This window comes from Cricetulus griseus, chromosome 2 (assembly GCF_003668045.3).
Source record: "Cricetulus griseus strain 17A/GY chromosome 2, alternate assembly CriGri-PICRH-1.0, whole genome shotgun sequence".
NCBI classification, from domain to species: domain Eukaryota; kingdom Metazoa; phylum Chordata; class Mammalia; order Rodentia; family Cricetidae; genus Cricetulus; species Cricetulus griseus.
Genome location: NC_048595.1, coordinates 99,456,158 through 99,467,962, shown reverse-complemented (window position 1 = coordinate 99,467,962; position 11,805 = coordinate 99,456,158). Strand labels below are relative to the sequence as shown.

Below are 11,805 nucleotides of genomic sequence, written 5' to 3'. Positions count from 1 at the left end.
GACACAGCTGCTTGGACAGGAAGCAGCCCCAGGTGATAGTAAGGCAGCAGTTCACCTGTGGGTCACATGACCCTTTCACAGGGGTCACATATCAGATGTTCACATTATAATTCATAATAGTGGCAAAAGAAATTTATAAAGTAGCAAGGAATTAATTTTATGTTTGGGGGTCACCTGTGTTAGGGTGGCAGCATTAGGAAGGTTAAGAACCACTGACATAAGGACTGGAAAAGTCCTCAGGGTCAACCATCTTACCCTTTTCACATAGCCAGCCCAAGAAAGAGAGCAAAACTAGAGGGATTGAGCTACATAAGTTCTCTGACACTGATGGCCCAGGTGCAGACATGAAGCTGCAGGATGTGGAATTTGTCCTGCTGGATTTTGTCCAGTGTTCTCATTGTGCCTCTACTCCCCACTGTCCCTATTCCTTGCTGTGCCCCATCTCTCACTGTGTCCTATTCCTGTGCCCCCATTGCCACCTTTAGAAGAGGAATGTATACTCTGCCATTGTGGGTTGTATTTGAGAGATTACCTTATGTCTCAGAAGGCACTTTGGACTTTGGAATGGTGTTGAGACTGGTAAAGACTATGGGACTTTAAAGATGGACTAAGTGCACTTTGAGTTATGATATGTCCATGTGTTTGCAAAAGCTGGGAAGTGGATGTGGAAGTTTGAATCAGAATGTTCTCCATAAGCTTAAGTTGGTGCTGTTTGAGGTGGTTCAGCCTTGCTGGAAGAAGTGGTCCCTTGGGGGAGGGGAGCTGAGTTCTGGGTTTGTAGTCTTCCCTGACTTTCAGTTCACTTACCTTGCTTGTTGCTTGTAGTTGAAGATAGAACTTATTAAGCTCCCTGCCCTGGCCTCCTGCAGCTGTGCCTTCCCTCCAGTTATGGATTCTCTCTCTCTCTCTAGAACTGTAAGCCAAAAGAAACTTCCTTCTGTAAGTTGCCGTGGTCAGTGTTAGCACAGGATAGAGTAACTAATACAGTGACACTTGTTAGCCTTATTTCAGGGGACAGTTAATAAGCAGAACTTTTGACTCAGTATTCTGTCATCAATGAAAGAACATATTTTAAGCTGGGTGTGGTGACTGTCTATAATCCCAGCACTCTGGAAGCTGCTGCAGGAGGATTGTTCTGAGTTTAAGATGAGCCAAGGTTCGGAGTGAGACAGGTCAGATTCTGTCTCAATAACAAACACAACGAAAAGAAAGCACAGATTCTAATTTAGTCAGAATCCAGATTTGTCACACACACACACACACACACACACACACACACACACACACACACACACACACACACACACACACACACACGAACACTGACATTCTGGGTCATGGAACAGTGAAAAGCAGAAGGGGCAGAAGGATCTGAGGATCTGCTTAGGAACAGAACCTTTATGGAGAGGACAGCGGCTCCCCTTCCAGGAGCACTAGTCCTGCTTGCTTTCTCTGTAACGCTAAGACAGTCCCTAAGGCCACCATGATTTGGACCCCAGTCTTAAGTGTCTCGTAAACTCCAGAGTAACTGGGCTGTGGCACACACCTTTAATCCCAGTGACAGGCAGATCTCTGTGAGTTCCAGGATTGTCAGGGCTATACAGAGAAACCCTGTCTTGAAAACAAACAAACAAGCAAAAACCTTCTAAAGCAAAGCATCTTTCAGTAGACATGGGGTGTGACATACCTATCTGTCCAGTCCCTTGACTCTGGTAGCTGTTTCCCAGGAGTATGCCTACGGGAAAAATGGTGAAATGTATAAAGTTATGTTGTTTGAAAACTGAGCAGGCATTTCCGGGTGAGCTTTTCTTCATTGTGTGACAGGATCTCCTCTTTCTGTAGTCTGAGGAAGGACTGTTAACCCAAACCTTCGCATGATGCTAGCATTCCAAAGTCTACAAGGAGCCTAAGGCTTCAGGGTTAGTTGCTGTTGCTCTTTTGGTGCAGGAAGTGTCCCTGGAACCCACAGCATTTGCAGTACAATGACCCCATCAGCGCAACCTCTGCAAAGGCTCATGGGAAAGGTGTATTTGGAAGGTGTGATGCTATTCTTGATTGTCAACTTGATTACATCTGGAATGAACTAAAACCCAAGAGGCTAGGGAGACCTGGGAGGGATTTTTAATTAAATCATTTAAAGTAGAAAAAGCCACTTTAATCTAGGTCACACTTTCTGGTGAGAGCCTATATAAAGGACATGGAAGAAGGAAGTGACTGCTTTTTGCCTGGTTGCCCTCACTCTCCATTCACTGGTACTGGAGCCTACTTCACAACTCTGATGTGTACTAAGACCAGCTGAGACATCCAGCCTCACAGATTTCCCTTGGGAGACAGCCACTGTTGGACTGGCTGGACCTCAGCCTATGAGCTATTCTAGTAATCCCCTTTATGCAGAGAAATTCATACTATCACTCATTCTTTCTGGAGAACCGTGACATTACAGAAGGGAAGACAAAAAGCAAAGATACTTCTGCTGGAGATTAAATATCAAATTTGCCTTTTAAAAAATAAGATTTATTTTTAATTATGTGTTCGTGGGGGAGGGCTATGTACATTTGAGTGCAGATGCCCTAGGCGGCTGAGGCATAGGATCCGCTGGAGCTTGACTTTCAGGCAGTTGAGCTGCCTGACATGAGTGCTGGGAACAGAACTGGGTCATCTTCTGCAAGAGCAATTCAGGCTCTTAACCACTGAGCCATCTCAGCAGCCTCCCAAATTTGCCTCTGAAGAAGTACTGATCTAAAAGAACCTGGTTCCACTAAGTAGCTCTTGGGTCTCAGTCCATGTCCACTCCCAGGAGGCCTAGTGGATCCTGCGGGTTGTGTAGTCCAGAACCATGCTGGCAGCACCAAGCAGGGCAGGGTCAACCAAGTCTGAAACCACGACGTCCACATCCTGCACGGAGGACAAGGCTTGCTGGCGGATGACGTCCTTGACAATGTGGATGTAGTGACTGGCCAGGACTCCAGACAGGATCACCAGGGAAGGATTCATAGTGTGGAGGATGTTCACAACCCCAAGTCCCAAAGCAGTTCCAGCTGGAGGAGAGCAAAGAGTGGAAAAGTTGCCAGGAAAATGCTAAACACTGGCATGTTTAGCTATGTTTAAAAGCTGTCCATGAAGGCCAGGTGTGGTGGTGCACAGCTTTAGTTCTACCACTCAGGAGGCAGAGGCAGGTGGATCTCTATGAGTAGGCCAGCCTGGTCTATCTATGCAATGAATTCTATAGAGAGACTCTGTCTCAAAAAACCAAAAACCTGTTTGTGACTTACTCTTTCTTACATCTTTTTGTTTTCTGTTTTGAGACACAGTAATCCAGGCTGCCCTCCACCTCTCACCATCTTCCTGCCTCAGCTCCCAAGTACTTGAATAGAAGCTTTGAGCTGGCTCTTTTTTTTGTTGTTTTGTTTTGAGACAAGAGTCTCACTGCATGGATCAGAACTTCTGGGATCAAGCAATTTTCCTACCTCAGCCTCCTGAAAAGAGAGTCCTCTAGGAGAGTGCCATGATTTTTTTCTCTTTATTGAGACAGGATCTCATTCTGTATCCCAGGCTGGTCTTGAACTCACTTAGTAATGCATGCTGCTACCTAGATATCTAGAGCTGATGTTCTATCTTCCCTAGGCCTCTCAGCTACCATCTTTCTCAGTGTCAGCACAGACCACAAAGTAAGATGCCATCTGAGAAAAAGAGAAGGAATGGGGGTCTAGTTTAGTGGCAGAGTGCCTGCCAGAATATATACAGCCCTGCGTTCATTCTAAGCACTGCAAAGATAGGTAAACAAAACTGTATGCATACTGTAAGATGTAGTCTTAATTATGTAAACATTACAAGAACAAATAGACTGGAAAGACATTCTAATAGTGATTCTGAGTGGTAAAACTCAAGATAGCTTTTCTTACTACTATCCTATACTTCTCTAAAAACCTATGACATGAACAAGTATTTTCAGTATAAAACAAGAATCAAAACACATTTAAAGGCAGTGCTTCTAAATACTTTCAGACAGTAGGAAAAGTGCCTCTGAGTGCACAATGCAGAGCGCTGCACCTGAGGGAAACCAAGGCTTTCTGTAGGAACCCTGGGTGTCTGGGACCATAGGCTCACCTGTTCGTAGGATATTCTGGGCCTTCACGTTGCCAAGTTTGGCGGCCTGGATGAGATGGAGGGCACCCACAGGTTCGTCTTTTGGCACTGACATCCCTTCCACCAAGAGCAGATCCTCTAAAGAAACAGGAGGGGTAGTCATTAATGAGTAGTGAGCAGCCCTGAGGGAGGCTGTGCCCGCTGCAGCCACCACACCTGTGTCCACCTCAGTCATCACACCTGTGCCCACTGTCAGCAAGCTCTCAGAGTGTTTCTTTTCACAAGGCAGAGCTATTTTTCACTTGCAAACACCCACACTTGGCCCCAAAGCCTTTTCTCCCCTCTGACTATCAAGTCTGACTCTCATCCTTGGGAGACGCTCAGGTCTGAATGCAGCCTCCCTGCCTGCTGCTTCCCTCACTTCTCACATGCAATATCAGACCCTTGTCATTCTTCCCACATCACTCCTTCCTTCTGTCCCCACCCTCATTCACGCAGACACAATGCTGCACTCCTTGCCAGAGCTCTGAGGTGGTTTACAGAGCACCAGCAAGGCTCACAGACCAGAGTGACAGGCCTGGCCAGTACCAGCTCGGATCTGTTCTAGCTGTCACTACTGGCTGCCCAGGCCAGCCCACACCATTTCATTTCTATAGATTTCTCTTTTCTAGAAGACTAGGATAATACCTAGAATTATTTTAGGAATTGAATATAGACAATGGACATGGATTATGTACAAAGCTGGCTAGACTAAGTGCTAACTAAATAGTAGACATTTTCTTTTTGTGTGAGTGCTGTATGTGCTTGTATAGGTATGTACACCAGTATATGAGTGTGTGTGTGTGTGTATGTGTGTGTGTGTGTGTGTGTGTGTGTGTGTGAGTGTGTGTGAGTGTGTATGTGTGTGAGTGTGTGTGTGTGTGTGTGTGTGTGTGTGTGAGAGAGAGAGAGAGAGAGAGAGAGAGATAGAGTGGGTGTATGTGTGTGTGAGTGAGTGTATGTGTGTGAGTGTGTGTGTGTGTGTGTGAGAGAGAGAGAGAGTGGGTGTATGTGTGTGAGTGTGTGTGTGTGTATGTGTGTGTGTGTGTGTGTAGGCCATTAGTGGACTTGGTTGTCCTCCTCAATCCCTCTACACCTCATTTTTGAGTCACGGTCTCTCATGGAACCTGGAATTCACCACTCTGTCTAGACTTGTCTGGTTTGATGTGGGTGCTGAGGGTCCTAACGAAGTCCTCTTGCTGTGAGGTGGCCACTCTCTTGTCTAAGCCATCCTCCAGCCCCAGCAGGGGATATTCTGCTGGTATCTGTGGCCCTTGCTTTCTGTCAGCCAGGCACTGCTGTGTTTGGGTAAGGTGAGTCACTAGGGACACACTCACACTGGATCCCCAGCCCTACCTCCTCTCTGCTTCTGTCTATGAGGTGAGCAGGCCTCTACCATGCACTCCTGCCATGATGCACTGTGCTGCCGTGGGCCTCCTAGTACCAGGGTTGACTAGTCAGACTGAAGCCTGAAACTATCAGATAAAATAAAGGTCCCCCACCTTTCAAGTTTTAAAATATAATTTAATTATATAATTTAATTTTATTTTAGGTGCACTGGTGTGAGGGTGTCGGATCTGTAACCTGGGACTGGGTTACAGACAGTTGTGGGTGGCCATGTGGGTGCTGGGAATTGAACCCAGGTCCTCTGGAAGAGCCGAGCCTTTACTGCTGAGCCATCTCCCCAGAGCCCCCACCCCCAAGTTTTCTTGCTACCAGGCCTGCTTAGGTGTCACCCGTGCTGTTCCCCTGGGCCTCAGTCACCAGCTGTCCCCGTTTCCCCAGCCCCACACCTCCGGGACACGGACACGGCAGGGCTCTGGGGCTCTGCCTGGCACCTGCACATCTCCACTCTTCTTCCCTCCCTTGGCCGGCTGCCTCCCCTGTGACTCTCTCCCCACCACGGGCCCTGGCACACACGAACCGCAGCCTGCTCTTCTCTGCATCTGCAAATACTTCACTCCCATTCCGCTGTCTGCCTCTCCTACATGTGTTCACAGACCGATCTGAAAGGGTTAAATCTTACTCATTTCTGTACAAAACACAACATAAACAGACACTGTCGGTGGTGTGAAAATATCACAGGAGGGGAGTGACTGGGGGAAAGGCTCATTAGGGAGTTGATAATGAAAACAAAGATTCAAAGAAAGTTCTCAGAGCTTCAAGATGACGTCTTTGTGTCCAAAGCCAACAGATTTCTGAGTTCATACTTCCCTGCAGCCTGACATACCCTCTCTGAACTGCCCTCCCTTGCCCTCCTCCCTGCCCTGAACTCATTGGTTGATCTCTCAGGATCCCACCCTTGACTCTATCTAGTGCCTCAGTACCTCCCTGAATCACCCGCCTCCTAAGCATCTGCACGTGGATATCCCAAAGCACCCCACTGCCATCTGCCACCTATACCTGTTTCTCTTAATATTTCCAACTCTAAGAGGTCCAACCAGAAAAATAAAAGTCACTCTATAACTACCCTACTTAATCAATCCTCTATTCAACTACCATTTTCCTCTCAGAAATCAAAAGGTTGCCCTGTGGTGGTGGTGCACGCCTTTAATCCCAGCACTTGGGAGGCAGAGACAGGTAGATCTCTGAGTTCAAGGCCAGCCTGGTCTGCAGACTTAAGTTCCAGGACAGCCATGGCTACACAGAGAGACCTTGTCTTGAAAAACAACAAATCAAAAGGTTATGTTCCATTGAGGAATCTGAACTTCAGATCAGACTTCCTTGAAGGTTTTCGGTGGTTCCTCCAACCTTCAGGTCCTCCTTACACCCTGGGCCATTTACATGCCAATACCACTGTCTCCACCCTGGAAGACTCCTTTCCTGGCATCAGACTTGCCTTCCTGATTCGCATATTCTCTAAAGCTCAGCTCCCAGGATGGTGCCCAGCACTCCCTCCTGTCCCTGTATGGGGGTGGGGCAGGAAGGGAACTCCGGTGTCCTCTATACAGGTAGCCACCTCCTTAGCCATTGTTCTTAGTGCATTTGGCACACTGAAGCTGTCAGAAATTCATTGTATATTTCTTCACTAAAATGTATATGGAGTTGGGTCCTGTGCCGACTAATGGCTAAGAAACAAAACTGAAAGAACTCTTCCCTACTGTCTTGGAGCTGTAGGCCCTGTGCCCTCTGCCCAGGCAAGGACAAGTGTAAATCTGGGTCAGGACCAAGGATGCTCTAGATGAGGACAATGAAGAGTTAGTGCGAAATCATGGCTTCCATGCTCAGCTCTCTGTAATTTCTACTCCCAAGTATTTGTACGCATTTGGTTAGTCATTTCTGAAGGAGAGAGGTACAAACCATCATGGAGCTTCTTCGCTTCCCTCTGCAAGGCCATCCCAGAAGCATATGCTTCAATACAGCCATGGCTTCCACAGGAACAGTCAGGCCCATCCAGAGACACCACGAGGTGGCCAAGCTCTGCCGCACAGAAAGAGCTGCCGTGGATCAGCTCATGCTGGTGAATGATTCCACCACCAATCCCTGCAATGAGAGATAAGTCACTATGTGGCACCACCTGAAACAAAGCTAGACTGTGGCAATGCCCCATCTGTTTAGCTAAGCTTTTGGGTGTTTATAAATGCCCACTTAGGCTCACTAAGCACCAAGTCTTTGGTGCTGCTTTGGAAGGAAGCAGCGTCTGCAGATCTTATTCCCATTTTGTAGTTTACTATGACTTCAGGCCAGCCATGACATCTGGCCCACCTTGTGTTGGTGGGGGTCCCTCAAGCATACACTGCCTACTCTGTGCACTAAACTGAGAGCTCATCAGTTGGCAGACTGGTCCCTAGGTGAGACAGGAGCCAGCGGGACGTAGACAATTCCAGACAGTGCCTTGATGGGACTTGGATAGTAAACCCCTAAGTGGCTTCACCCCACTTTATCTTTCCCACTACTTCCTGCCTGCTTCCCAGGATGACCTCCACAAGAAAAGGCCCACACCTAAGTCCCTGTGCAAGCTCTGCTTCAAGGAAAAGCAAGATAAGACAGTCTAGTTGTGTTACAGGATTTGCTTCCAGAAGCACAGAATGTGGACTATGATTCTGAGGCCTTGTCTGAAAATCTATCATTCTAAAATAACAAAGACAAATGACTGTCTTATTATGGAGTACTAATGTAAACTCTCTCACTAAGGAGTTAGACATTTTACCTTACAAGACTCCATTTTTAAGAGCTATCCTGCCATCTAATACTTTTTTAACTTTAGATTTTATGTGTATGGGCAATACACATGTGCCTGGTACCTGCAGAGGCCAGAGAGTGTATTAAATCTCTGGAACTAGAGTTACAGATGGTTATGAGTCACTGTGTGGTTATGGGAATCAAACCTGGATCCTCTGGAAGAGCAGCCAATGCTCCTAACTACTGAACCATGTCTCTAGTCTCCACTTATTACTTATTTTTGGCACTTATTCATCAATTCTTCTCCCTCTCACCATAGCTCAAAGACTGCTCTGAGCTAGAAAATGGTATCCAGATATGTTAAAAACTGCTCAACACAAAAAGAGAACGTGCATGAAAAAACACAAACTTAGTCAGGTGTGATGGTATACCATTTGTATCCCAAAGTTGGAAGGCTGAGGCAGGAGGCTCGAGTATTCAAGGCCAGCCTGGACTACATGAGATCCTTTTTAACCAAGACAACAAACAAACAAGAGCCTAAAAAAAGAGCAGAATAATACAAAATTTAACAGCTCTGTAGCCCTGGTTAACCTGGAAATTTGCAGCAATTCTCTTGCCTCTGCTTCTTAAGCACTGGGATTTCAGGTATAAGCCACCATGCCTGGCTAAAATTCTTTATTCTTTTCCTTCTTGGTAATACTGGGGTCAAAACTCAGTGCTTCACATGTGGTGGACACATGCTTTGACCGCTGACCTACCCCCTCAGAAAAGGACTGAGGAGGCCCTGACCTCTGGCGTGTGCATCACCTTTGCAGTCTACTCCAGCTGCAAGCAAAGGCGAAGGCATAGCTGTCAGTGCCTCACTGAAGGTTGAAGCCAGTTCTGAAGCTATTCCCTTCTCACCTGTGCCTGTAATGAGTGTCACAAAGTTTTCTTGTCCTTTTCCTTGGCCAAACTTCCTTTCTGCCATGGCAGCACAGTTGCCATCATTGTCCACCCACACAGGGAGATGTAAGGTGTCAGAGAGGGGTGTTCTGAGGTCCACAGAGTTCCATTCCTGTATCAGTTTGGTTGAATGCAGCACAATTCCTTCCTGAGGATTCACACGGCCACCTGTGGAAATGCCTGAGCTCCACCCCAAACAGGGAAGACAATTTTGATTACCCATTTTGGAAAAGCCTGCCAGTTTTCTTGGCTCCACACATAAATTAATAAATAATAAAATAATAATTCGCCTATCATCTCCTCGTAAATTACCAAGGACTGCAAGGAGGCAGTCATTCTGAGCTAAGTCTACATTGCCCGCAGACCAATACAACCACTGGTGCTTCTCCCCAATGCTTGCTAGCATGAGGCATGCGTGGAACCCAAGTAGAATCTGGAACCTAGTCACAGGCAGATACTGGCCTGAGGTTAAGTGTAAGAACCTGATGAACGGTGAACACAGACATGAACATTTCTTGGATCTGTAAGTTAAAGACTCACCTACTCCCAGAATTCTGCAGTTCAGTTTCACAGCTTCTGCTGCAGCTTCCACACACATCTGCAGGATTAAACTAATCCTTTCTTCGTAGGTTTTAGGATTGAACTGAGTGTACTTCTTAACTATTTCACCCTAAAAGGAGGAGAGAGAAAAGCAGAACACAGGTCTGTCGTGGTGGCTGTAGCTAAGGAGAGTGCTCATTCTGTGAAAGTTAATTAGCCTTTCCAGGGACAGTCAACGGAGATGGTGCTGCAGACTGAAGTGACTGTGTGTGGAGAGCCTATCCCTGACATGAGCCTAAGTGATTTCCTGGGGATCCACCCCAACACAAGGTTGCTGGAATGGAACAATGACAACTCCACAGTCATCAAGGAAGACTCTCTTAGGCTTGTGGTCAACCGTGGGCAATCTAAATCTAGTTCATTAAAGGGTCATAATTCCTCTTTTCAGGGTTAATAGAATTATCTAATTTCAATACTGAGGCAACTAAATGGTTACCCTAATGTTTGCATTTTGGTCATCTCTGTCAGTAATGGTATGAATACTCAACAAATTTCCGTGTGGACTGGCATATCACCATATCGTGTATAGAGACAGCATTGTACTTTGTGCTGGGACTTAATACAAAACAGAGGTAGTCTCTCTTAATTATTCTTAGTATTCCGGGGGATTTATGTTTTGGGCTTTTGTTTTGTTTTTTACTCACCTAAACTGTGAATTGTTTTGTTTCAGAATAATGTCATTAAAAAATCCCAAGCCAGGCAGTGGTGGCGCTTGCCTTTAATCCCAGCATTTGGGAGACAGATCTCTGAGTTTGAGCCCAGCCTAATCTACAGATCTAGTTTCAGGACAGCCAAAGCTACACAGAGAAACCCTGTCTCAAAAAAAACAAAAACAAAAAACCAATCCCAACAGCTTATCATAACTTTATGAAACTAAGACTCCATCAAAATGTTGACTATAATTATGTTAAATTTATAATCCAATTTGTGAGGTGCTAACATTTAAAAATACCCAACACTTTCACCAAGGATACTTTTCAGGCCCTTGCATGTCACTATTTCATAACTTTATTTATATAAATTACAGTTTGATATAAGGTTTTGATTATTCTTAGGAATCTGAGTTGTTCTGAATCGGATCTCCTTTTCCCTTTGTGTTCCTGTGCATTAGCGGATTCTTACACATCAAATACAAGGGTTAGAGCTGTTTATCATTAAAAACAAATCCACAGGCCTGCTTCTCAATCTTTACTGTGTGATAGAGGCAGCGGAGCACAACAATGCTGTCTCCAGGGTTCCAGTTTAATTAGCTTGGGGCCGGAGTCTGAGTAGGGCTAATGTGCAGGCATGTTGACAGACGGTCACACAAAGGGACCTAAAATCTTTGTCACAAAATTATTGATATATGTTAATCACCTCTAGCCATTTACTAGGTCATCCTAATTTCTATAACCCAGTTTATTTATTCACATGGCCTATCAATAATATTTTTTTTGTTTTGTATAATTTCCATTTTTGCTGTCCCTTGCTTTATTTCTTATAGGTCAGAAAACTTTTTTTTCTTGATTTCAGTAGAAATGTCTCTATAATTTTACCTCTAAAAAGGTGTTGGTCACAAATAAAAAGCCTATATTAAAAGAATAGTCTTAACTTTTTTAAAGTATAGGGAGGCCTTTTGGCTTCTCTTCAGAAAGCTATGTTTTGTTTTGCTTTTCATTAACTGACCTAATATCAGCAAATTTCTAATAATTTGTGTTTAAAATCTTCAATATTTCTCAAGGACTCTTGAAACTTTACATATCTATGATGCTATAAGCAGACTTTTCTGGGAGGCTTGCTTTTCATTAAGTTAGTAAGAGATCATTTTAACAGTTTGCTGGTTGTGTGAAGGCTTTCTCACCCTGCCTGCTGGAGCTCCAGCAGTGTGCTGGTTAGCAGAGGGAAGGTATATGTGGTACTCTGTGAAGGCTTGTGAAAGTGCAAACTGGAGAACCACACAGCTGGCCATGCTCTACAAGAGGCACATTTCTTCACATGCAGGAACTCTCATCTAGGTGGGGAAATGATCACTGG

The 11,805-nt window shown here is 45.4% G+C and overlaps 1 protein-coding gene across 1 annotated transcript in view; it reads right to left on the bottom strand.

Annotated features, from left to right (window-relative positions):
* Positions 1 to 2,492: 2,492 nt before the first annotated feature.
* Gne (glucosamine (UDP-N-acetyl)-2-epimerase/N-acetylmannosamine kinase) overlaps positions 2,493 to 11,805 on the bottom strand; it is a 33,776-nt gene continuing 24,463 nt past the window's right edge. Inside the window, 5 exon segments of the mRNA NM_001246709.1 lie at positions 2,493 to 3,038; positions 4,108 to 4,224; positions 7,426 to 7,608; positions 9,151 to 9,372; positions 9,733 to 9,862. Coding sequence (NP_001233638.1) covers positions 2,803 to 3,038; positions 4,108 to 4,224; positions 7,426 to 7,608; positions 9,151 to 9,372; positions 9,733 to 9,862 — 888 coding nt within the window. The 3' untranslated portion in view covers positions 2,493 to 2,802.